Genomic DNA, 27,557 nt, shown 5'->3' on the forward strand with positions numbered 1-27,557 from the left:
GCAGGTCAGCAGAGAGGTAGATGAGTTACGACATCAATGTAAATTTTTTCTTAAGACTCACTTTAAACAGAGGAACAGGCATTACCCGGCAGCACATGATAAAGAGCAAAGGAGAAGACAATCTGTTATGGTCATTCAGCTTTTTGTTTCACAACTTCATCAGCACTGCATGTGTTTAGCACTGTACTACACACCTGTAGGCTGCTGTGAGGCTGCAGGCTGTCACACCCCGAAGACCTAAGAGGTGTAATGCTCCCATTGTAGCAGCAACGTTAATTTTAAACGTGCAATTTAACATAAGACAGCCTGGAGGCAGTAATCTTCAATAGTTCGTGTAGGTTTAAGAGCTAGGTCTTCAGGGCAAATTAATGCTTTTCATCTCTAAGAGGCTTACAAACGAGGGCACCACCAATACAAACTTTCACTGTTGTGCAGTCAAGCCTTTACAGATAATTGTATGCAACCATACTGGGTTTTGAAGGCGGAAGAGTTCGTATAAATAACACATTTAAAATAAAAATGGGGATTTGCATAGCTGTCACCTTGAAAGGGTTCTAAAAAAAGGTCCTTCTAAACAAAAGTGTGTGCAATAAGAGGTGATGCCAGTTCCTCAAGCAAGAGGAGACAGTTTAGGGGGAGACCGCAGTGAGTATCCACAGAAAGGGCCGTGCAGCAGCATTTGGGCAGAGGACAGCCCTAACTAAAAGAAAGTTGAAGGAGAAAGTTCCAATTTTAGCTTGGTTGTGAAAACCGACTTTTCTTCCCCTGCCCCAAAGCGAGGTTGGTTTCAGACCCCGAGGCACACACACTCTTTCCCAGCAGGGATTCTACACGAAGACCGCCGAGGAGCGGGTGATTTCCTCCCACTGTCCCACTCCTCAGTGGGAGTGATGTCTTTGCAGCAGATGCCTTTGGGCAGGAAATCCCAAGCGAGCAGCCTGCATTTTAGTCATTTTTCATTTAGTCATTTTTCTGGGGGTTGGACTCGATGATCTCTGGAGGTCCCTTCCAACCCCTACGATTCTGTGATTCCTCCCTCTGAAACCAAACCCACCGAAGCACCACGCGGGGACACACAGGAGTGCTTCAGGAGCATCCGAGCGTTCCCTCTTCTTTTGGCAGAACTTTCGGAAGCGGGGACGGTGCCGCACGGGGACGGCCACCCATCCCCTCGCAGGTGCGGCGGAGGACAGCTCCGGCCTAGCTCAGCCGGCTCCGCCCGGCAGCGCCAAGCCCCAGCCCCAGCCCCAGCCGGGGGCGGCGCGTTGCCCGCCCCACCCGGCCCTCAGCCGCCTGGAACGGCGGAGCCCACGCGCGGCACCTCACGGGCGACCGCAACCAGGAGGCGGCGCTGCCCGGCCCGGCGCCTTTAAGGGGCCGTGGGGGCGGTGGGCGGGTTCCCGCTCGCCGGAGCCGCCCCCGCCGCTCCCCGCCGGCGGCCGGGCAGAGGGCAGCGCCCGCGGGCGGGAGCCGCGGCCATGGCGCTGCCGCTGCTCCTCCTGCTGGGAGCCGGCGGGCTGCGGGCGGCCGAGCGGAGCGGCGGCGGCGGCAGCAGCAGCAGCAGCGCCATGGAGGAGCTCGCCACCGAGCAGGAGGCGGAGGAGAGCCACAGGCAGGACAGCGTGAGCCTCCTCACCTTCATCCTGCTGCTCACCCTCACCATCCTCACCATCTGGCTCTTCAAGCACCGCCGCGTCCGCTTCCTCCACGAGACGGGGCTCGCCATGATCTACGGTGAGCGGCGGGCCTGGCTCCGCGGCCGGGGCCCGGGCGGCTGCTCTGCCCGCGGGGACACCGCGGCGGCGGGGGGAGCGGGGGGCACCGCGGGGCTGGGGGCGCCCGGTGCCGCCGCGCCCGTGCGTCTCCGGTGCCTCTTGCCGCGGAGCCGAGGGGCAGACGCAGCCTTCGGTTCCTGCGGGGCGGGAGGGCCGGCGCCGCGTGCGGAGCCGCGACCTGTCATCGTCCTCCGCTCCCGCGGCTGGAAGGCCGTAGCGTCCCGCACCGCTCCGCTTTGCGGAGCCGCCTCGCTCGCTGGGACCTATTGGTGGCAGTCGGAAGCCCTGGGCCGTGCGGGTCGTCGCTGGCTGCCGGTCGATTGCGGCGAAACCGGAGAGCCTCGAAGGCGCCCTCCTGTCGTCCTGAGCCCCTCGGCGCTGAGCTGCCCGCATCCCGCCCAGCCCGCAGGGAAGGGGCTGAGCGGGAGGACGCAGGCGCTCCCCTGATCTCCGGAGCTGACGCTCCGCTCCGGCCGGGCATTGCGCTGCGCTGTCAATGACACCGAGGTGCTGCCGGAGCGTGGCATCGTGCTGCCAACTTACGCAATTGTATTTGGTGCTTAGTTTGGTGCGCAGAGCGCGGCGGCGCCGACGAAGAGCAGCCATCCATTTAAAAAATGATTTGTCCGCCCGCGATTGGTTATTGCCTCGGTGCCAGAGGCCCTTCTTCTCGTTCATTAGCTAAATCGGTTCCTGCCGAACGGTGCGAAACACCTCCCCGGCGCTGGTTGGGGTGAGCGTGTGCCCGGGGTAACCACAGCCGAGAGATCCCACGCTCGAGGGAGGAGGAAAGGAGCTGTTTCTTCCTTGATAGATACTGCTGGTTTTCCTCCCTGATGGGTGCTGCTGTGATCTCTGTGATTGCTTGCAAAGCAGTGGAATTTTCCTCTGCTGATGCTTCTATTTAAGCCATCCCAATTTGCTCTTAGTCACTGATACCTTTGCTGCACTGCTGTGCGTTTCACGTATGCTTGTTGCTGGAAACTGACAAATTAAAGATTGGAGATATGAGTAAATAAGCGCCATAATAATCCTTAGCAGCTAAACGGGAGATGGTAGATTAACTGTGCAAATGCTGATTGGAAGTGACAGAGTGAGGCTGTTGAAGATGTTATTTAGGTATCACCTTGGTGTTGTCACCTTCAGGAGCTGCTGTAAGGCCATGTCAGAGATCTGGGTGTTGTGCTTCGTGGTAGAAATCCTGTGTGTCTGGAGAGTTGATGTCTGTATGCCCAGATGCCCGGGATGCCCTGTTACTTGTGTGTGTTTGGGTGGGCTGTGAGGGAAGAACTGTTCAAGCGAAAAATTCCTGCCTCTCATTAAATCCAAATTAGTTTGCTATAACTTCCACTTCCTGATCCGTGAAATTGATGCTGGGTTCCCGGTTTGATGTATGAATGCTGAAATTCTGTACTCAAGAAAGCACTGTGCTATGGCTCTTTCTGCACCATAAGCAGCACTGCCAGAACGATTGGCTCAAACTACTGCACATTGTTGATGTGTCCTCATTTAAATCATTTTATTTTCATGGATCATCCCTTGATGCACACACCTTCTCAGTGAGCCCCTCTGGTATATCAGAGAGCATGCTGTTTTCCCTAACAGCAGTTTTTACAGTGTGTAAATGTCTTTGATGTACAGGAGATGCAGGCTGGCATTTAAGGGCTGGTTAATTTTTATCATGGTAACAATGACCTGGAAGAATTGTTCTTGCTGGATTTTTGGTCTCACTCTGTTCCCTTATAGCAGCATGCTATCAGAGAGCCTTCCCTGAGCTCAGTGGGAGCTGGGTGGCGTGTTGCTGTATTGAGATGGTGAGAGGAGCAGCTGCCTACAGCCAGACCTCTCACCAACGTTTCTGACTTATCTCTTCTGGGAACCCTGCTATGAGCACATCCTGCTCCACTTTGATATTTCTTTGATTTGGTCACACATCTGTTAAAGAAAGTATGCATTTTACTCAACTAAGAGGAACTGTGGCCCCGATACTGCTGGTGCTGCTAAAGTTCACGTTTCTTCCAGACTTGGAGCTTTGTGTTGTCTGTGGAGCAGGAGGCATCTGCTGTAACTGATACCACCACCAGTGTGGTGGGCCATGACCCAGTCCTCGATGCAACCAAGGCTGCAGCTGTGGCCAGACTTGCTGTGTTATGCAGATTTGTAAGGCAAGTTGCTTTGCTTCTTAAGGCCATTAAAATCATAACACAGTCTTTCCGTGTTTCTTGTTTCATGTTTTGTCACTTCCTCTTCTGTAGAGACAGGCACTGCTTGTCTGCTTGTGCTATGCTGACGTGCTAAATGTCTTCCCCTGGAAATGTGTGTTGAGACGTAAAACAACCTGAAGTTTACATAAATTCTTACATGACTTACAGGGCTGCCTTTTGATGTGATGTACAACTTAACATCCTATTTTTGATCAGGCAATGTGGAAGTCCCAGAGCTTGGCTGCATGTGCCAGACCTCACAGCTGTGTAAATGGAAGGGGAAAGGATCTTAACAAAACTGGAGGTTCAGGTTCAACACAGATTTTAATTGATTACACACCATGTCATTGCACTGTGCTTATGCACAGGTTATTCCAGAATATACATTTGGCTTATTAAGTGCTAAATACAATTGAATTCTGGTCTTCAAGCTTTAGCAGGAATGTTGCTCTTCTGTGGCTGCCTGATCAACAGTAGTACTAATGCAAGTCATTATGGAGCAATTAAGGACTTCAGGCTTTGTTGACACACGTATGCCAACTTGTGACAGTGGCTGTGATGCTCACTTTGCACTGTTCCGAGTCCCAAACGTAAGGCATGCTGGCTTGTGCCCTCCCTGAGCTGTGTGAGGCTGTTGTTTTGGGGGCTTGCCTTGCTCTATGAGGAATGTTGGGGAACTGCGAGGTGTGGGCTATATGCTCTGAGAGCACTGGAAAGAGCTCTGTGAGGGCAAATGATGGTGGCTGCTGGAGTTCTGCTCTCAGGGCAGCGGCTCTCTGAGTGTGTGGATATGTCCTGGCTGTATTGCAGCCATCAGGCAACTACCTTGTCCCTTTTTGTAAGTGACAACTTAGGCAACTGGCAGCACACACGTAGCACAGGTGTTGATCCTGCTGGACTGTAGAGCTGTTCTTGAGCTGTGTGTGGGCTGCACCTTCCAGCGCTGCGGGCTGGCTGCTTGCCTTGGTTCTCACTTGTGCTCCTTCTATTGTGTGCCTCTCCCTTCTCAGTCTTGCTACTTTCAAAGGTCACATGCTGCCCGAACAATTCCATCAATGCCTGGCTTTGTAGCATGCAGACAAGTTGAGGTAGCAAGGTCACTTGTTACACCTCTAATGAAAACTGTATATCTGAAAATAAAAGTAAAATTGGGCTTCTGTTTGAGGAAAAACAATATGTGAAGGATTATGAAATGTCAGCTGCCTTTTGCAAATGAGAAATGAGAGATGTTCAGGGAAAAAAAACAAAACAAAACTAGATTTATTCTGAAATACTCAGTATTAGAGTAGATTCTCTTATCCAAAGAGCAAATACAGAAAGGCCCATCGCACTGCAGTGCTTGCTGTTCCAGTTCTAAGCTGCAGACATGCTGGAGGTGACTTAATGCATCTCCATGACCATCAAAGTAATGGCAGTTTTGGCATTTAATAATCCACTTTTATGTAGGCATTCTAATATTAGATTTAGGAGCGTAACTCCAAGCACTCCATTTCAAGAACACTGTCCTTTCTTTGGCACCCTGCATGTTCTTTTAAATTAGTTGATACAAACATTCCAAGTGAGTCTTGCTCCATTTGTGGGCTGTTCAGGATGTCTGTCTGAGTTGTACTGCAGATCTTGTTTCTGAGCTTACTTTGTGGTCTGTGACCAAGTGGAAGTTCACATTTTATCTTTGAGAGATTGCAGAAACACTGTATTTCCGCTATGAATCCACCTCTATTTCAGCTCTGCTTTTCAGGTGGGGTAATTGAGTAGCCTGAATGTTTCTGAAATCTCTTTGTGATACAATTCAGTTATAGCCCTCAGGACAATGGTTTTTTGAAAGTGTTTTTAGTAGCAGTCAATCTAAATCAGTTAATATTTGTTGGTTAATGTCAGCTTTCCAATGTTCTATCAAATCAGCACTGGTCTGCCTTTCTGATCACTGGTATGAGTCAAGAGAGAAATTACGACCTTGTATTTCCTCTTTGTAAGCAATCCTTACTAATCCTTGCTGGTAGGGTAACTGGTTTCTAAAGCTAGAACTGCCCTACAACACCAGGCTGTTGTTGCAGGAGAGAAACAAGTCCTGCAGAGCTCATACATGTGCTTGCCTTGTGTTCATGTGTGTCTGCACAGTGCATGGCTCTGCTGATAATGGTGTGCTGAGCTGGGAACAGGTAACCTGATGTCTGGTGCATAGGTTTGTTGTCAGACAGCCATATTCTTCTATAGTACATTACAGTTACTGTTACTGAGACTTTCCTCAGCCCGTTTTGTAAGATTTTTTTCGTAAAGCTTTCTAGTTTTTCTTTGCCAGTTTGCAATAGAAATAGAACTGTAAACAGATCCTCCAAGGAATCTCTTTAAAAGAATGTGAAGTCCGAGTTCCTCTGTAAATGCAGAGCTCTTCCAGTAGCCTCAGCGCTTGTTTTAGATGAGAAGGCTGAAAAGGGGAAAATGAGTGAGTGTGTAAAAGCTGTCAAGTCTTACAGGCTGCCCAGAAATGTTTCTTGGGTGCTGATGGTATCCTCCTCTCAGTGCTGCTTTACTTAAGAATTGAACTCCATGCTTCTGGGAGAAGATGAATGTGACTGAACAAGTCTGGGTTTTCTGCTGTCTCACTTAGTATGGTGAGCTGGGACTTTCCTGTATGGGTAACAATAGAAGGAGAAGAAGCATTTTCTTGGTCCTAATGTGAGTGGTGCATAAGCTTGAAGCTGAATTTGCCAATGTAATGTTAACATAAACCTGAGGCAAAGTAGGACAAGCAATCTGGACATTGTTCTTTCTGATATTTAATTTAAAAAATGAATGTGCTGAACTGAAGTGATTTTTAGCAGTGGCCTCTATTGCAGCATCTTTTATATCTATCGCTTTCTCACTTTGTGCAAAAGAAAGACCAAAGCATCATAACACCAAAGTCACCTTCACATGCAGCAATTAGATGCACAGCGGGGTGCTTTCAGAAGTGCCTCTGGTTCATCTTACAGATAGTCTGGGGCAGTGTCTAGGTGCTGCAGTGCAACCTATGAAACTCTTTCCTATATGACTGCATGACTTGGGCTCACTGTCATAGGTAGAAACTACAGGGTTCTGCTGGGCGTGCTCCCAGCCCCTGCTCTTGGCAAAACTGCTCTCTTTCCAAACCTACTCTGTGGAGTAAAGACAACATCTTAGAGTTGGGTGAAGCCTTTCTCTTGCTTTGCTGGGGAAATATTTCCACTGCTTACACCTCTCTGACCAACGACTTTTGTATTTGTGAATGGCTGTTTACAAGGGTGGATAATGATAGAACAAGGGGGAATGGTTTTAAACTAAGACAGGGGAGGTTTAGGTTAGATATTAGGAGGAAGATTTTTCGTCAGAGGATGGTAACACTGGAACAGGTTGCCCAAGGAGGCTGTGGAAGCCCCATCCCTGGAGGCATTCAAGGCCAGGCTGGATGTGGCTCTGGGCAGCACATAGACTTCTCCAGTTCCTTATTGACTCATTTGTGCTGTTTCTTTTTCATTTTTTTTCCCTCCAAATGAATGAGTAAGCCTTCTGAATCCATAAGGGTGATTGCTGTAACTGTTTGGAGGTCTGCAGGAGCAGCTCTTCCAAGGTGTGTTTAAACCTGGTCTGAACCATCTGAATTCTAGTCTGACATTATTAAAAGCTATGCATAAATGCTGATTGTAAGTAATCCAAAGCCTGGATTTGGGAAGGATGGTACAAGTAGACCGCAGCACTTTCTTAAACTGCATGCTGTAATATGCTGGTTTTGCATCTGTTTGGGTAGAAGAACAGTTCTGTTGTGGTCCATCCAGTTCCCTGTGTACCTCAGGATTTGCAACGTGAGCTATAGCAGTTTGCTGAGGATAACAGTTTCTGAAAAAATAACATCTTGCTGTATTGGCAGTCTGGAGTTTTTTCTTTAACATCGAGTAAGAGCTCTGTTTCTGTGGGGTGAATAACACAGTCATCTCTATATGAACAACCTGAGAAGTGTTAAACCTGATAAAACAAGCACATGTGAGAGGCTGGGAGTCTTGGTGTATTAACAGGCTGGATGTAGTTATCTGTCTGTCCAGTTTTCTAGAAGAATGCTTTTCACTGCTTTCATTTCAACAGAATGCCTGAGTGCAATAAGACTGTTGCTAGTAATGTCTGTGGTCATGCAGTCTTGTTGATGCATATGTAATCGTTGCTGGTTCTGAGTAAGAGAAGAAAATAGAGGGGGAAGTGAGAAACTTTTAAAAAGCTCTGAAGTTTTGTGAACACAAAAAAAGTGCAACTGTACATTGTTGTTTGTTGGTGTTGTTTTCTAAACATTCTAATCTTTGGTTTTGTATGCTTTGATGGTGTACCTGACTGCTCTCCTGGAATGCAGGACCAGGATCTGTCAAGTATGAGTCTCCTCTTTGCAATAGCACAAACAATTAAAATGCCATAACTTTACAAGGTCCTGATGAAATCTTCCAAATCCACATGGATTTTTCTCTCCCAACATTCTGAAAAAAAAAAAAAAAACAGTACAGGAAGCTTGTCCTTAAAAGCTTCCTTAAAATGAAGTTGATAGGTGAAGGAAATAAGGTTAAGAGGCTCTTGAACAGTATGTAAATAAGGGTTTGTCTGATGTTCCCAAACTGCAAATGCTAAAAGCATTGCTCTTACAAATTCCACTAAAATGATGGGGTTAAACTTAAAGTTAACCACCACCATGAAGCTAGGACCTCAAAGGACTTAGTGTCAGGAAGAGAGGTATGTATTTCTTTTTTTCTTCCTACTTCATTTTCTTACAAAGACAAGGGGGAATGGTTTTAAGCTGAGACAGAGGAGATTTAAGTTAGATATTAGGAGGAAGTTTTTCCATCAGAGGGTGGTGACACACTGGAACAGGTTGCCCAAGGAGGCTGTGGATGCCCCATCCCTGGAGGCATTCAAGGCCAGGCTGGATGTGGCTCTGGGCAGCCTGGTCTGGTGGTTGGTGACCCTGCACATAGCAGGGGGGTTGAAACTGGATGATCATTGTGGTCCTTTTCAACCCAGGCCGTTCTATGATTCTATGATCTATCTCCTCTAACTCATTAGAAAACAGAAATGTGGAGCAGGAGCTGCAAGTCAGCCATCCAAAATAATAAGTGAGACTCAGAGCTGCAGCGTGTTAAGGGACACTTCCTACTTCCTGCGGATCATGCAGTTGCTATCTACCCTTTACAGCTTGCTGTGTACCATGGGTGTTCTTTCCTTGCTGACTGCTGCGAGTCCTGCACTGAACTGTTTCTGTGTGTTGAGGAGAAAACCTCAGTATTTCTCTCAAGGCTGTTATGTCCACTTTGACAGACAGAAATAGTGGCTTGGGTATATATATATGTATATGTGTTTTAGTGAGTCCTAATTTGTGATTCAGGATTAATGCTCTATCCCCATTTATGACTGAATATAGCCTTTCTCCTGCTTTAAACTAAGTGGTGTCTGTTGAAAGGAATGTGATACAAGCAATTATTTTTTAGAAGGGTATTTATCTTGAACAGTTTTTATCAGTGCTGTAAAAATGCACAGTTGTTCTCAGCAGATCAGATCTCTTCTGTCTCTGCTGAAGATGGGTAATTTAGTTCAAATATACTGCTTTTTTCCCCCTATTAAAAAGCACTTCAGCCTGCAATTAACTGAGTGTGAACGAATAAAAGAGAAATGATATAAAATTGCTTTTTCATTCATGCCCTGATATCAGACAATTCACTTCACTTAGAAATGCCAAAAGGCCCCTAAAAGCTGTGAGGAAGGAGCTGGGTTTTATCGGAGTAGAGATGGTCAAAAACTCCCCCTCAATTAGAGTAGAGCAGAGAAAGCTGAACTATGCTCTTAGCTGAGGGAGGCATGTGCTGTCTGTGCTTTCTTCCTGGCTGTAGCATTTCATATTTAGTTTCAAAAGCTGAGCTTAAGCTCTGAATTCCTCCTAATACCTCTGCAGGTGTGAGAAAAGCATGGAAAAGGAGTGTATCCTGACCTGGTGTATCTCCCAGCTACTGGCTTAGCTACTGGCTTTGCCGGGGCCAGAAGGGCCTGACAGTGTCTGCAAGTGTCTGCATGCCTTTTTTCTGCTTAAATAAAGAGCATCCATTTTAGGGAAAAAACACATTCTCAGTAATAGTTTTTCTTTTTCTTTTTTCTTTTCTTTTTTACTTGTTCTCCTGCTCTCTCATCATGAAAGTGGGGGGCTATTCTTAACCAAAAATAGGTGTGAAAACAAAAGAACACAGTATAATGTATTCCAAAATACAATGATTATATTATTTATTATATTAATTATTATTAGTATTATTATAGTATTATTATATTAATAATACACATCATCTGTGTGTAAGATGACACAATGTGACACTGTGGCTTTTTCCATTGGCAGCTTGCTGAAGTGAGGTGTCCTGTGGCTGGATGTCCTGTGTGTGTGAAATTTGACACAAGTGCCAAGTGTCCTGCAAGGATGTGGCTAGCTTTTGGTTTCGAATCTTTGAATCCACTAGGATAAGTAGTATCCCCTTCCATGCTAATTTGGAGAAATAAATTATTTCCTGCCCCCCCCCCCCCCTCCGCACTTCTTAGCACGTCATCAAGTCCTTGACCAGTGAAAGGGGAACTTGCATTCAAAGTGTCACATGCATTTTGGCTGCTTCACTGCTGCATGTCTATGTGTTGTCCCGTCCATGTTATGTCATTTGCTTACTGACTGTGTGCTTCTGTTTCTTCTGGGGGTAGTTTCCTTACATTTATCTATGAGATAACGTGACTGTGTTCCTTAATTTGTCCTCTCAGTGAGCAAACTAATAGTGTTGAGCCTCAGCATTTGCCTTCTTCTGTGACTGGAGAACTTACTTGCTTGAACTTTGCTGAACCTACATGTCTTCATTATTCAGCCATAGAGCTGAATATTTCCAGAATTAGTATTCAGTAGTCTTCAGAAGTTGGGCTTAATGGATTTTAAACTGCTAAATGTAGAGAGCTCCTTGGCTGCTCCAGGGGGATGTGCTACATGGGATGGAAGAAGCATTTGCAGCAGCTGTGAAATGATGCGTGGAGTTGGTATCACTGACTGCACTGGAGTTCTGCAGTTCTGGGAAATAGAAAAATAAGCCAGGAGGAGGAAAACTGGAACAAATGCTTCTGTGTTGTTGAAGTGGTATCCTGTCTTTCCTCTAGCATTGCCTGATATTCATGTATTCAGAGCAGAGGACAGCAAGTATGTGAGGCCTTCCATACGCACTCTGCCAAGGGACAGAATGCAGGGAGTATTTCCCATTGGGCACCATTTGATGGGAGTAGATTTTTGAAAGGAGGTAAGTGTTTTGGACACCATGATGGTGGAAGTGAATCATCCTGAACCCTGGAGTGGACTTTCAAGCGAGTAACTGAATATCAGTGCAATTTTAGCCTGAACATTACTGTTTTTCATCTCTTGACAAACAGATTGTGAAGTTGATTTTTATCTCTAGAAACTTTTAACCTTTATACCTTTTAAACCACGTTTGCATGTGTTAGAGCAATATGTTTGTTCTCCGTCCCAGACACATTCTTCAAACTTTGGGAGCTTGAATGCAAAGATCCTGTTTATGTACCAGCTTTAATTTTTCTCTGAAGTTCTGGCTTATTAAGTTGTTATAAGGGAGTTTGCTGCTTCCAAATCTGTCTTTTGGACAAGGAGTCTCTTCAGAACACACAGAAGTTTCTTGGGCTTTCAAAAATCCCATGGGTGACCTGATCATCTTTTACAGGGCTTTATGGACGTAAAATTGATCTTTTCTTCAGCACAACATGGCTGAAGTAAGCTAGTGAGTGGTTTCCTATGGAAGATCTGCTCGCTGAACTGCAGTAGCTAAATAGAATTACTGCAGACTCAATTTTTACATTTGCCTGCATGAAACAGAGAACTGACAACACACATCTTGGTGATACCCCCCCTTCCTTCCCCATATATTATCTTCAGAGAATCATAAAAAAGAGTTTATTTCTCTTGCTGGCAAATACTTGAGTGTATTTATTTCAACATTTCCAATTTCAGACCCTAATGGTTTTAAAATCTCTTACAAAATGAAAAAGGTACAACAGTTATTCCTTCTTCTCTTCAGACAAATAATTAAGGTTCTCATTGTGTCAGGTGCTTTCCATTGCAGACCTGTGTTTTGTCAACCTTAATTAGGGTTCGAGGACACTTTGCATTAGATATTATAGGGTACATATGGCAGAGGCCCTGTGCCAAAGATTATAAAGTCAAGGCAGGAGGTGCAAATACAGTATATTTTGTTTGTTAACACTTTCCTGATGAAGCTTAATCTCTGGTTCAGGTCCATAATCTTTTAGCTACTGCTTAAACTTACAGCTGTATTCTTTTTATTAAACAAACAGTAACAACCACAGAGGAAATTAACCATCTGAAGTGTTTGGTTTGTTGCCATCACTGGCCAGAGTTATGGTTTCTCCGCTACCAGACAAGCTGTTTTTCAGCATTAGGTTCTAACTCTGCCACAGCTCTGAGAAAAACTGGGGAGTCTTGGAAGCCTGAAAGATGATGTCTGTGTGGATTTTGGTGGTCTGCTGTACCCCTTTAATTTTCATGCAAGAGGTGCTGACATAGATACAGATAAATTTTGCCCTCCAATGTTTCCTCTGGGTTTAACTGTCTGTTTCTGGTCTTGTTTAGATATCCTGGAAGAAGTACTATACTTCAGCATTTTATTTACTTTTGTGGAAATCACCTTCAACTCCTTCCTTATCTGTTTTTTTTGTTTTTGTTTTTTAACCCAAGATGTAGCCAGTATATTTTAATGCTGACAATTTTGACTCCTGTTTGCATACCAAGCCTAATTTTTCTACCAAAACTAAAAACCTTTGCTATTTTCCCTGCCTCCTGTGACCATGCAATTGGCTCAAGAACAAAATGGTTGAAACAACCTTGTGGTCAGGCACTGCCCAGGGAGGTGGTGGAGTCACTGACCTTGGAGGTGTTCAAGGAACATTTGGATTTGGTGCTGAGGGGCATGGTTTAGTGAGAACTAGTGGTGATAGGTGGATGGCTGGACTGGATGATCTTATAGGTCTTTTCCAACCTTGGTGTTTCTGTGATTCTGTGATTTTCTACCCCTCTGTTGCCACCATCTTGTCACACATGCCTATTCCTTGAGTGTTGCTGACATGATCTGTACTTCTCCTGCAAACTATTTAAGCTTTTTATGTTCTTCCTTGGCAACTATATATATATGCATTTATTCCTATGTAACAGCAAAAGCTCAAGCTTTCATTGCAACGCTGATTTTTTTCAATGTTATCCAGGTGATGGAGGACTGTGTTCAGACTTATCTTTGCTGCAATATTAATCATAAGTAACTTTTTTGTTTCTCTGTTCTCAGCTGTCCTCCTGGTTCTGTGGGTATTGTTATAGATTTTTCATTTGTGTTGAAAGAATCAATGCTTTTGTGATTTACCATTACAATTGTCTCTAGGAATATTTAATTGTAATGATTGTTTGATATTTTCTAGTGTAACCTGCTAATAGGCTATATCAAAAGCAAGACCAGATTTTTAGTCCTTCAACTCATGGAAGGCTTCAAGTTTGGCTTGTAGGCAAAGTATAAATTCTTCAGCTGTAAGAAGAAAACTTATACTGAATCACAGAATGGCCTGGGTTGGAAGGGACCTCAAGGATCATGAAGCTCCAACCCCACTCCCCCACACACACACCATAAGCAGGGCCACCAATCCACTTAATGCTCTTTACCAAAGTTATGCTATTGAATTCTTTTGAAGTGGCGAGTGAGGAAATCAACTCAATTTGTAATGCTGGGTTATAAGGAATTGGTAAAAGTAGGGTTTTAGTGGACCTGTTCTACTGAGATCTTCAGGATCCTAATTGCAGAAAAAAGGCAGTACTTAAGAACAAGAACTGACTGCTTTTGCGGTGATGGCAAAGTGCCAGCATCCAAGTCCTGCAGTGACTGCATTGTGTTTTCCTGATGCTGAGATCCTTGAACCGGTCACATTCCTGACCCACATGTGCTCCCACGTACTACATGCATGCTGCAGAGCTGAATGACACTCTTTCCAGATCAGCCTGTTCTTGGGTAACACTGTGTGTCTGAGCACAGAACCTGTTTTCTGATGCCTCGCTAAATCGGTGACAGCATTTTCTTTGTACTTGATTTAGTGTGATAAATACACTTTTAAATGCGCAGACAGTATTTATAGATAATTAGACATTTAGATATATGTATTTTTTTCCCCCTAAAACATTGACTAAAGAATCTTAAGCGCCATCTTCCTATTATTCTGCAACATAATAAACAGAGGCTATGTGTTACGGAAAAAAGGATCTATAAGTCATACATTGCCATTGATCACAAATTGATTTCAATTTGGTGCATTTTAAGAATCATTTATACTCCTAAAATTCACAATTCTTACTGTAGGCATTTTACCTGTTGTGTGGCATTTGCTTAAGAAACTTGAAAGAGCATCTGGTTGACAAGTCTGAATTTCTTAGGAATCCCTGAGTGGGCAGAGAGAGGTTCAGTGATTCTCCCAGGAGATGTGCTTGGGGACTGCTGTGAAGGGTTGGGAAGACATTACTGATTCTTAGTAGCAGCTAAGGAAACCACCATAGGTCTGTTCCTTATTGCTGGCCTTCAAAGTCAAGGAAATTAAATGCAAAAAAACCCTCTTGTTTCTAAAATGCTAAAAGTTCACTTTTGTACTGTAACTTAAACTGTTATAGTTCTGTGGATTTAGGATTACTACTGGGATGTTGTATTTGTGTTCTGCTGGATTAGTGGCTGCATTGACAAGAAAAATCAATGATTTGGGGTTTGACGTGCTTGAGGATGTAGCCGTTTCATGGTGAACTTCAGTGAACAGGTGATTAGCTGGTACTGAAGAGGTTGCCCACCCTGTCCAGAAGAATTTGCTGAACAAAGAGCAACAAGAAATGTCTGACTGAGCTTTATCTGCAAGGGAAGACTTAGCCAAGGAGGAGGCAGTAGATTCAGTTGGATTTATTGAAATGGGCTGATGCTAAGAAGAAAATATTCTGGGAGAGAAGGTATTTTTATTTTTATATTGGGGATGGAAAAACAATGGCTGAAAAAGTAGATGTTGTCTTAAAAGGGGAAAAAAAAAGATCAGTGGTTTAAGCTCTTCATTGTTATGTTCCTGTGCTATTTGGCAGACTTTTCTACATGGTCTTTGGGTCACGTTCCAATAACCTCAGGTCTTTGTGGCTATAAATAGAAAATCCTGGGGGGAGAAAAAAGGCCACCACTTTTCCTCAGGAGCTTAAATGGGGAAGAGGCTTCTGGCTGAGGCTGGGTTTATGCTGTAGAGGTCTATGTCTTCTCAGAAGGAGTGTTGAGGCAGTGGCCAGACTGCCCAGGGAGGTGGAGAAGTTACCTCCTTGGAGTGTGGATGTGGCACTGAGGGACGTGGTTAGCAGGCATGGTGGGGATGGGCTGGTGGTTGGACTAGATGATCTGAGAGGCCATTTCCAGCCTTAAGTATTCTATGTCATAATTTCTTTAGAGCACGGTACCAGTTGCACCACCTCCCAACTAACATGGCTATATTGCTCAGCCCATAAAAATATTTTTAGTCATCTGTTTACACTACTCCTTTATTTTGTTCTTCATACACCTACCCTGCTTGACATGCCTAGCAAACCTGAAGGGATGGCATGATAGCAGGGAAAAAGGCAGGGCATGTGGCAGGGGCGTTGGAGATTCATGATCCTTGAGGTCCCTTCCAACCCTGGCCATTCTGTGATTCTGTGAAAGAAATGGCTAGGGTACTGCTGCTCATTAGCCTAAACTGAGGATCTGTATTGTATTAGTACATTACTCATCTTATAAGATTTTCTTGGTCCTTTATTTCTTTTAAATTTGGTGCAAGATTTTAGTTACCATTGTGATGGGAAAAACATGGTTCACACTATTAACTTTTTTAGCCAGATTTCACTATAGCTCTTCCCATAGATTGCTGGAAAAAGCCAGTCATTATGCTGATTTCTGAATGTGTACTTTTTATACACACAATACCTGCTAGTTGTTTTTGTTTATTTTTTAATTACTACATTTGTGGTGTAAAACTGGGCTGATTGTGATCTGATGAATGCTTTTCCAATGATCTTATAGTTCCATCTGTCAACATTTGGTATGAATAACTGGGCACACCTTTTCTATTTTGCTGCTACAACAATCCTGTAGAGTCCAACAACGGCAATACTGTAGCTTTCCTCAATGTTCTGCAATTGCTTCTGAAATAGTTCCTTCTGACATAAATAATGTAGTGGTAGTCCAAATAGTCCAGTTGCTTTGGTGTGATAAATAGCTCTGATCTGAAAACTGATCCTTCACACTTGTGGTCCTATATATATATATATATAGGTCTTTTATTTATATATATATATATATATATATATATATATATATATATATGGTCTTTTATATAAAACAACTTCCTGTAAGGAGCAGCTCCCTAATTTGATCTTCCATTTATTGTCACTTAACTAGTTCATATTTCATAACAAGTTTTCATACTTAAACTGATACAGCCTCATTAAAAGCTTTGAAAATAAGGACTCCAGTGAATGTATATCCACTGGTTTATTGTGTAATCTATTTTTAGAATTTGGGAGATGGTATTCTATTCACATTGTGTTACAGCAGAAGTACTGTAGCAGCTGGTTTGCCTGCTGCTGAGAGAAGGTTCGCTGATGTGGAAATTCTCTTGAATTCTTTGGCATGAATAGGCATCACAGCAGTAACTTAAGAGCTACTTTAATTGTTATGGCTTCAGAACGTATCAGTGTCAGGACCTGACATGAACTTACTGTCTGTGTAGAAGCAACACAATGTTCCACAGTGCCCTGTAAGAGCACTTTCATATGCCAGTAATCTAGTGCTATTTTTGTCATTCCCTCTTTCTGTGAGTTATTGATTCCCAGGTAGAAATGGGTGAGGAAAGGTCTTCATATTGTGTAATTGGGAGTGAGGATGCAAAACAACTTTATTTATACAGAAGCATTTTGCAGCTTTTCAAGTATGGCATCTGAATGTTCTAATGCTTTGTAAAGCCTTTTTTACTTAATTTCCTCTATTTTCCTGTTTTTTCAGAGCATGTACCTTTGTGCAGATCAGCAAATCTTCAATAGATGCTTTGAAAAGCCTGGATTTTCTTTGGATGAGTTTATATTGTAGCCCCATTGCTGTTCCTTACAATCTAAAGAAAGCCTGCATTCATAAGGCTTACTGCATCTGTGAAGGATGAAGAACAAGTGGAATGATGAACTCCGGTGGCCGTGAATGGTTGGATTGTCCCAGACACTTGTTCAGTTGGCAGTATATTGTGATGTATTTGGGCTGGCAAAAACGTTAGCTTTGGGGAACATACTGGTTTTATTAAAAGCATAAAAGAGTACTCAGAGGGAATATATTCTAAGACAGCATTTGATATACTAGTGTATCCTTCAGTCAAGTGTGATTTGTTTATTTCTCACTAAAAGCTTGTAGCTTTAGATTTCAATTCTACTTTCTGTTGTTAGCTGTGCTTGTCTTATCAGACAAGTCTTAGCAAAAAGCTACTTGCAGTTTTGAGAGGGATGCTGCATTTTTGTCATACCAGGAACAGTGGAGAAGGAAAACCTTATCATTTTGGTTAGCACTTGAATTGATTCTGGAGCCTGAAACATTCTCTGTGTTCTCAGGTAGAATTAGTACTGTGACCAAGAGTACCATGCTTTAGGTATTCACTTTGCAGATTCTCTCATGGTAGTTGACAGTAAATGGTGTTCTGATAAAGCACTTCAGTGGTCCTATCCCCAGTGATAATATTCTCCCCTAGGTTCTGTGGTGATGAGGAGTAATTAATTGGTCATGGGGAAGCTGCTGTACTGTTGTGTAGCATACAATGACTTCACAGTTGCTCCCATACCAGACCAACTAAATAGAATTGCATATTAACAGCTTGCTCTTTGTATAGCAATCTAGTTTAACTACTACCAATACTTTAAAGGTTAGGAGTCTAGTACAATGTCACTTAAAGTAAAGAATTAGAATGAGTTTTTTTGCAAAGCATTTTGTAAAGTACTGTTAACTACTGTGCCAGACACTGCAGACCAGAGTAAATTTGTATTCCTGACTAAGGTTTTCAATGTCATCATTGCTAGGTGATTTAGGAAATGCACAGACAAAACATAACACTTGTGTTAATATCAATTATTTATTGCACACAAACTTAATATAATGATCTGAAGAATATTTCAGTTTTGGTTTTTTGAATTTTCTTTATGGAATCAGACACTTCAGATGTTTTGGTTGAGTCTACAGGCAAACATGGAGCCTTTGGATGCTCACACTTACTGAAGTGGAACACGTTAGTGAGGCTTTTTGAAGGCTTCTGTACTTAGACCTAGACATACAGCCTTTTGCTAATGGTGTTTTGCTAATGACAGTTTGTTACTAATTACAAATCTGGTAAAAAGAGTTTTTTGAACAGCAAACTAAAATCTTGTAAAGAGTAACTAATTGAGATACTTGTGGGGAGGAAGTTAGAGAGGGAAAAGATTTTATTTCCTCAGTGATAACACAGTGCTATATGATACATCTAAGTGTGTATTTTTAATATTGCTGTAATTCAGATTTTCTGTGATATTGCACAGTGATGTACTTTTTGCAAATCTCTGTGCATGCATGCATGTTCCCTGATTTGGCAGGAGTTATATGACTGCCTTTCCTGATATCAGACCATCTATCATTATTGCTGATAAAAGCTGCTAACTGAATATTTGTGTTTCTGTAGACATCAGTTGCTAACCTGTTACCTGTTGGGCTTGATTTACATTGCTGTATTCACACCAGATAACTTTTCTTTTGTGTTCCTTTTTGATAATTTTGGTAGGTCATAGAATCATAGAATATCCTGAGATGATCCACAAGAATCATCGACTCCAACTTGTGTTTGACAAATCACAGCAAAGGAACTTGCCTTTATTGTACGTTAATGCAAACTAGCTTCCACACTACTTCTGGAACTGAAAATCAGACTATGATGTCCAGTATTCCTACACCCTGATCATGTGGACTCCTGGGATTTTTTTTCATCAGGCCTTTTGGGAACTGCAGAAGCAATGACTGTCAGATTCCAAAAATGCACTGGACCAGCCTGTGCTCTGCATGTGTCAGTTCTAAGGGCATCATCTGCCTATGAGCATGCCTAGCCTATGTGTCAGCTGCTAACTGTGCTAGTCAAATTGCATTTTTCCTTGGGTTTGTTGACTTGAGAGGTCTATTTTGTTGATGTGGTAGTCTCTTCTTAGCTTCAGGAAAAGAGCTTGTGAGTGTTATGTAGAGGTTTCATGTCACACATCCCTCCTGAAGTTTGCCTCATTCCTTTTCCTGTTCTTTGGAGATCTTATTCCCAATCACTGGAGAGTCGCTGAACTTCATTAAATCCTGTCATGTGTTTGCAGGGCAGTGCTATTACTCCATCTTGCAGGTAAGAAACTGGGGCTAAGAACAAGATAAAAAACATTTGCTGAGCCTTTTTCAATTGTCTTCTTATAGTGCTTGTGATGGGGATTTTGTTCTCAGTGTGATCCAAAATATGCTTTTAGCATCATTTCAGTTTGGAAAGCCTGGTGTTCTTGCAAACCGTAGCTGCAAATACATACTTCAAGAATGCAAAGTCATGGCCTTTGTGAAAAGTCTCTTGTGGTTGCACCGCCGAGGAACTCTTAGACACAAGCTGTGAATCCAGCTCTGCAGATAGCATGGTTTTACTGTAAGACTACTGGAAAAGACTCCCTTTGGTGATATGTTTTCCAAATTTTACTAAATGGAATTTGGGCTTAGTGTGTAGCAGCCTCCTCTGAGTTATAATTTGTCTGATCTTAGAGTAAATCCCAGCAGATGTGTGTTAGATTGTGGCTGGACATCATTTTTATGGTGTATGACTCAGTGCAATATTCTTCTGTTCTTTTCTGGGAGCAGAGGAGGTTTTCCAAAGCAAATTGAAATGAAGGTTGCTGCACTGCATAGTAAGAGTGGGAAGCTTTAAGTGCCTTACAGAAAAGCGTGGTGTTGGAGTTGAGATAAAATAATGATTGTTACCAAGGAGGGAAGGTACAAGTAAAGGAGTGCTGCTCCACGCAGTTCTGGCTACAGCTTCTTTGCACTTTGCTCTTGGTCTTGTCTCAGCTCTGGTAGCTCATTGTAGTCCAGTCTTTTTTCTCCCTGTTTGAGCTGTAATTGTGCCCTCTCTGCTCCACAGTCTATAGGTACGAGGTGTCCCATGAGCTTCTGTGCTGAAGTTTTAATCGGGGTGAATGTGGCAGCCTAAGTAGGTGTTCATTGTTAATCTTCCCACTTCTAACCAATGGCAGAACTGTGGTATGGGTCTCTTGGAAAGGCAGGTAAGCTAGCTCAGAGTTTTTCTAGTGTAAGTGATCTCTTAACAATTGCAGCACAAAATTTTTACAGGATACTTAGTTTAAATCATAGGCATTAACAGGGATATGTCTTAAGCCTAGCAAAATAACTAGTACGAATTTTGTTTGACAGAAGTTGCCTTGCCTTTATGAAACATTTAATTAGAAATTGGAAGTGTGGAAGTCATTTTTCCAACATAAATATTTTCTGCTCTTTGTTTGCCAAAAATCCAAAGTTACACTTTCATACAAGTATACCTTTCACAAAACCTGCAACAACATAAGGCGAGGATATCTTAGAGACCAGATCGCTCAGGCTGTCAGAATTGGATTGCAAAGTCTTAAATCTTGTTGGCATCTCTGCAGTTTGTCAGGCCATAACATTTAACAAGAATTTCAGAGATGAAATTGTCCACTTGATGCTGAATGGCTCCCTGGGACTTGGATATTCAGAGTGATCTGGTCCCTGAATGTAAAGAAGATGTATACAAGGTGCAAGCCACATCTGTCAGTTAAGTCATATAAATGTCTGCTGATGCTTTGGAAAAGAGCAGCTGAGGCTACTCTGTGAAGATTAACTTTTTTTTTCCTGCTCGGAGCTGTGGGGAATCCCACTGAAATATGGAGTTAGAATAAACTGGGTTAGGCAACATTTGTGAAAATCAGAGCACTTTCACTTCCAAACCTGAAATGATTTTAGTACTAGTTTTATCTTTGGATACACAAGAGACAATCTTCAGAATTGCTGATTGTCTGCTGGGACATATCTATGGAAGTGAAAAGCTTTTAAACTTTGATTATTTTGTTTTCTGTTTTAGTTAGGCATGGAAGCTGCAAATGGTTTGTAAGATCATCTCGGGTTTTTTTCCTAATATATCCCTGGAATTTAATTTGGCCTTGAACTTCAGTTTGACAGTTAAGTCAGTGCTTACATTTCAGTGTGATGATTTATTTTGTTTGCAGTTGATTACTGCTATTTTTCCCCCACCCATCTTGATGAACAACCTGAAAGATGAGTATGTGGGAGCTCTTAGAAACTCCTAATGGCTTTTAAAAGGCAAATCATTAAATAAGAAGTCTTTTTAGTACATCAGAGACTTCAATGTCTGTAGAATATGAGCTTACGATTGTAGTACTTTTTTGTAGAGCTTTTTTCAAATGTGAATTGTACAAAGGGAATCCATTGTTAGCCTACGGAGTATAACTCTGCACTGTGACTTGTTAAAACACAGCACGTGTTTTCTTCTAGGAGGTAGGAAGTAACCTGTTGGGCTGAAAATACTCCATCACTGGTAGGTTGGAAAGCTCCAAGTGTGCAGATAAGGCAGAAATTCTGATTTAGGGTTTAGAGTAGGAATGGGAGGAACAGTCAAGCCAAGGGTTTGACTGTTTTTTTTTTCACTAGCTGGTAAGCTTGAGCTCTTGGGAAGAGATGAGAAGACACTTTTCTACTGGCTCTGGGCAAGAGCCATTCATTTTATCTGGATGAGGACATTGAGTGCACCCTTAGTAAGTTTGCAGATGACGCCAAGTTGGGAGGAAATGTCAATCTGGCAGGGGGCCCTACAGAGGGATCTGGACAGGCTGGTTAGCTGGGTTGAGGCCAGTGAGATGGAGTTCAGCAAGACCAAGTGATGGGTCTTGTTGGCCACAATAACCCCAGGCAACACTTCTGACTTGAGGCAAAGTGGCTGGAAAACTGTGTGGAAGGACGTGGAGGTGTTGGTTGGTCATGGCTAAACATGATCAAGCAGTGTGCCCAGGTGGCCAAGAAGGCCAGTGTTATCCTGACTTGTATCAGAAAGTGCTGCCAGCAGGAGCAGCAAAGCGATCGCCCCTCTGTACTCAGCCATAGTTAGGCCACACCTGAAGTGCTGTGTTCAGTCTTGGGCTCTTCACTACAAAAAAGACATTGGAGGCCTTGCAGCCTGTTCAGAGAAGGTCAACGAAGCTGTTAGGTGTCTGGAGCACAGCTCTAATGGGGAGTGGCTGAAGGAACTGGGATTGTTCAGTCTTGAGAAGAAGAAGCTCAGGGGAGACCTTATCACGCTCTACAACTCCTTGGAAGGTTGTGGTGAGGTGGGGAGTCAGCCTCTTCTCCCTCATAACTAGCAGTAGGACTACAGGGAGTGGCCTCAAGTTGTGACAAGGGAGATTCAGACTGGATATTAAGAACACTTCCTTCTCAGAAAGTGGTCAGGTGCTGCCTAGGGAGGTGGTTGAGTTAGCATCCCTGGAGGCGTTCAAGAACTGTTCAGATGTTGTACTGAGGGATGTGGTTTAGTGGGGGAATATAGATGGTTAAACTGGATGCTTGTGAAGGTCTGTTCCAACCTTGGTGATTCTGTGATTTGTCCCTGTGGCCTCCCTGGATGTCAGGGCGTTCAGGATGGCTGTACCAAATCCAGGTTTGGTGGAGGCAAAAGGAAAGCTTACAGTGAGTTGCCATAGTTAAACTACCTCCAGTGAAGCAAATCTGCAGTCTTGTTACCAGTGTGGCTTGCTATTAATTAGTGTATACACACTGCCATTAATATACAAGTTCATATGGTAACCAATCTTGGTGTAAGTACTTCTTTAAAGTAAGTTGTCAAGGGGTGTTTTTCCATGTATTCAGATAATCATGTCTCCTAAACAAATAGTCTAATTTCAGCGTGTGATTTTGAAAATCAAGAAGCTTTTGTAAAGAATTTCATGTGCTCTGAGGGCAGCTCTCTTCATGAGCAATAATGACAGAATAGCAAGGTGGTATAACTGGTTATCTACATAAACCAATTTTTTTTTTCTGTTACTTAAAACTATTTATCTGATATCAGAGTCCATTAAATGGTATTGCATGTTGTTGTGACTGGTAGTTGTTCTATTCTGTCAAGCATTTTTAATCTAAGATGAAATAGATGATTTGGTGTTTTCTTTAAACTTGAATGGAGATTTTAAAAGAAAATTAACGTGGCTGGTTGATTAAAATAGTCATGTATGCAAAAATGGTCATGGACAGATCTGTGTGGGGAGCAGCAGTGCTTAGTTTTCTGGCCTGGTTCATCCATACTACCTTACATGTGGATGCTAGTGAGTCCCTTGTCCTTTACTTTTGCAGATGGTGTGAGCTTAGGTTTCTGATGACAAACATGGAAATTACCAGGTTTTTTATACATACAGTGTGCAGTTAATACTTTTAAGATCACACTGACTTCAGCAATTTTATAACCAAGCTTGTCATAAGTAGTTAACCCCTTGTGATGTATTGATGAAAATCGTGTAACGAGAAGAAAGGTAGGGAAGTTTGGTGCATATTTTAATGACAATGGAAGTCCAAAAGACAGCATAAATGGCTATATAGAGATAAAATGGTTAGGATAAATGCAGATTTTGCGATGCACTGTGGTTCTGCGCATTTAAGTGAGATTAGCCTTGGGAAGAATATTTTATTCCTTCCCTTTTTTTTTTTTTCTGTTGTAATGCCAAGGGGTCTTGCATCAGGTGCTTGTAATGTTGGTAGATGCCCTGGATGTCAGTGGGTCAGATTTTTCAACACACAGCAGGAATTGGCTGCTATTCAGCTGAAATAAATCTGATCTTACTAAATCTCAGCTGGCACTTTGTGGACTAGGAGGGGATGTTACCTGATAGGTTCCCAACCATCTTTTCCTCACTGGTGAGATGTGCCAGGGTTTGAGTTGAGATAGGATGCAGAGACAAAGCCAAATACTGCTTGGGCCTCAGGTCTGTAGGTCGAGGAGGCGGTGAGTGGGAAGTGTAAGGGTGAGCTTGGTTAGAGGAAGACTGCTATAGCTGAAGGCAGGAAAGCCAGTCACAAATAAGAAATAGTTGATTTATTTGATCCTCTATTCAGCTGTTAATAAGTACTTAGAGGTTTTTTTTCTTTGGATTTTTAGCATGTGAAGTGGGATGGATGTCAGAGTAGCTGAATCAGCAGGTTAAATGGCTGTCAAATGGGATTGAGAGCTGTGCTTTTTTTGTGGGAAGGCCACGGGCACACTGTGCTTGTGCACAGAGCAGTCACCCAGAAAAATAACATGGAGAGAACACACAGCTCCCAGCTCTGCTCTGGGAGACCTCTGTATGGAGAATGCTGTTCCACGAGATGGAATAGATCTTGTGTTTGAGACTGCAGGTGGATAGGGGATGTTACAATGAGACTTCCGTGTTGTGGGACTGAGGGACATCATTAGTGGGTGTAGTTGGGTTGGTTGTTGGACTAGATGATCTTTAAGGTCAGAAGAGATCTTTATGATTCTTTGTCCACAGGAAGCCATTGGGTAGTTGCTTCCTACCTATTCTGCTGGCTATGTGTGTTTCCCAGGAAGCCTCAAGCATCAGTCTTACAAGCATCCATCAGCCTTCTACTTGTGGCTTCACAGCTAGGGGTTTGCCTCAGTGGGTGGGATTTCCCTGAAAATTCAGTCTGCTTGCCAACTTTCTGTTCTGTGGATAGGAGGTTATTTTGTTAATAGATGGATGTGGCTTGGAGCAAAAAGGCTTTGGAGGGAAAAAAAAACAAGTGCTGGATAGTTCTCCTTGAAATAGCTGAACACTTTTTTGATGCAGATTTTAGTTTGTTCGCCTTGGTCATACATCTTTCCAGGTTTTTTTTTCTTAAGATTTTGCTTGGTCCACTGTTCAAATCAGAAGCTTCCAGAAATGTTCTTCAGGATGAAGGCTTCTATACGCTTTGGTCACTTTAAACTTTTAAATATTTTTCAAATGAGCAAATGCCTCTGGCTGGGATATACTCTTTGTTTTTAGCAAGAATGCGGCTTTAACTATAGCTCTCTTTGTAGCTATTGAGGAGTCTTTGAAACCAAAGCCATGCAGAAATGGATATGGGAATGGCCTCAAGTTGTGCCAGGGGAGGCTCAGGTTGGATATTAGGAAAAATTTCAACTCTCTAAGAGTGATGAGGTGTGCCCATGGAAGTGATTGAATCACAGACTGTGGATGTGTTCAAGAAATGCTTAGGTGTTGTACTAAGGGACATGGTTTAGTGGGGAAATAGGTGGGGTGGGATATGTGGATGGTTGGATTGGATGATCTTGGAGGTCTTTTCCAACCTTGGTAATTCTATGATTCTGTATTTCTTGCCCCTTCTGTCTCTACCCCCTCCCTCTGTCAAACTCTCAAATGACAGCGTCAGTAGAGATTGCTGTTACTTAATGAGTTTCTGTAAGGTTTCAGATGGAAGCCCCAACTCTTTGCAGTGCTGCAGTAATAACTCTTGCTGCTGAAGCTTTATGGTGATATACTGGGATGTGTGTGGGGAGTATAAGTATCTGGGCTTTTTTTTTTTTCTTTTATAGGATAGCTTAACTTCTTGCTAGTGCCTGAGATAGGTGATATTGTGTAGTTTTATTTTTTATTTTTGGAAACAGTTTACTGGGTTTTTTTTTGGACTCAGGAGTTTGTGGCTTCCTGTTTGAGGTATGCCAAGCATTTCTAGTGTATATACACAAATGGAGAAAAAAGCAGTAACAAATATGATTGAGTAGACAGTTTTCTGTTAGATGCCATAGAGCTGTTCATGTTGTTTTTGTCAGGGTGCCTGCCATTCTGGTCCCAAATATGTGTAGGGGAAAAAATCTCAGTGTTTGAGTTTTCCCTCATTTGATTTAGAAGCCTGGGTTCAAAGATGCTTCAACACTGCTCCTGCAGAAGGGCATTGGGACCACTGGTAACTGGTGCTCTATAATGAAGCTGCTACTTCATGAGTCAGGAAAGACAATTGCAGGGTGATTGAAGTCACCCTGTGTTTATGTGGTTGCCCATTGCAGCTTGTTCTTATAGGAATGCATGTGGCTTTAGCGTGTGTATGATTTTCACTGCTTTGGGCTTTTTAGCTAAGAAGGAATACTTACATTTCTGAAAGTACAAATAGTCTTTTAAAGTATTGTATATAAAATACCTGACAGCAAATACTTTATTAAATATGTTACCTGAAAAAATGGTTGTGCAGTAAGTGAACTTGAAAGCACACAAACAGGGAGAGCTTAATTGCAGGCTCTTATCTTACTGATAATCTCTAACAAATATTTGTGCCATCTGTAACGGACAAATACTTTACAGCTGCAGTATCCTATTTCTTTGTTAAGTGTGCCTCTTTAAACTGTCCTCTGTGGCTCATCCCGTGACTCCATGGAGTCACTACTGAAGTTGGGAATTGTCAGGAGCCTTCACTCAGTCCTGTGCTGGGACCAGAGGCCACATGATCTTACCACAAGATAGCAGTCTCTTCCATGACCAAGCTTTCAGTGTAAGCTGTTGGATATATGGGTTTTGCTCAGTTTGTATTTATGAATGTTAGATTCCAGAGGGGGAGGGGAAGGAGAGGCAACACGTATTATTCCTGGTCACTTATTTGCTGAGTACTTAGGATCACATTTCTGTGTTACTGTCTTGCTAATAGTGCCTACTCATCCTTCCCAGTTAATTGGAACACACTAATTTTTTTGCAGTTATAATTGTCTTGTATAGATTTTGAACTGTGAAATGCAGTAATTTCAGATCATGGAGTGCTGCAATTCCAACATTCTGATAGTTATATTTTTAATGACTTTTTTTGCTATCTTAAATTTATTCTTTATTCAGTGGTGATAATGGGATTAAAATATATCTGTCGTCTTCTTTAGTTCATTCTTTTGACCATGTTGCTATGTGAGTATGTAGATCATACTAACGTGACGTGACCTAAAAAAAAAAAAAAAAAAATCCTAGAAAAATAATAATTAAAAAAAGTCAGAACAGCCAGACATAACAGTTAGTCAGACGATAGTTTTGGCCACCAGACACTCTTGTGGCCTTTCTGGAAAGTAAGGTTTTAAAGAAGGCAGTAATGTGCATGTTGCGTGTGTCTGGCAGCATCGAGTCAACAAGTTAATTTGATGTTTGGGTACTGTGTAATGGCTCAGCAACTTTTTCTGAATAATCTTTTTATTTGTTTAAATTCAGAGCTATGCTTGCTTTGGCTTATTAGGAAAATGCCCTTGATAGTGTGGCACTTGATGTCCTAGAAGGAAGAATTAGTGCAGACCAACATTATTCCGTTAACATTGTTTACTGTCTTTTTATGTCCTTATCTAAAACAATCCTAAAGCAATGACAAAGCGTGACCTTGAGTCTGTTGTTCAACCTATCAGA

General features: G+C 42.6%; 1 protein-coding gene across 1 annotated transcript in view; it reads left to right on the plus strand.

The window, feature by feature from the left end:
- Window positions 1-1,448: 1,448 nt before the first annotated feature.
- Window positions 1,449-27,557, plus strand: part of SLC9A7 (solute carrier family 9 member A7) — a 75,366-nt gene continuing 49,257 nt past the window's right edge. The window contains exon 1 of the mRNA XM_031596172.2: window positions 1,449-1,734. Within this exon, the coding sequence (XP_031452032.2) occupies window positions 1,479-1,734 (256 nt within the window). The 5' untranslated portion in view covers window positions 1,449-1,478. The remainder of the gene's footprint in view (window positions 1,735-27,557) is intronic.

This window comes from Phasianus colchicus, chromosome 1 (genome assembly GCF_987193195.1).
Source record: "Phasianus colchicus chromosome 1, bPhaCol1.hap1.1, whole genome shotgun sequence".
NCBI lineage: Eukaryota > Metazoa > Chordata > Aves > Galliformes > Phasianidae > Phasianus > Phasianus colchicus.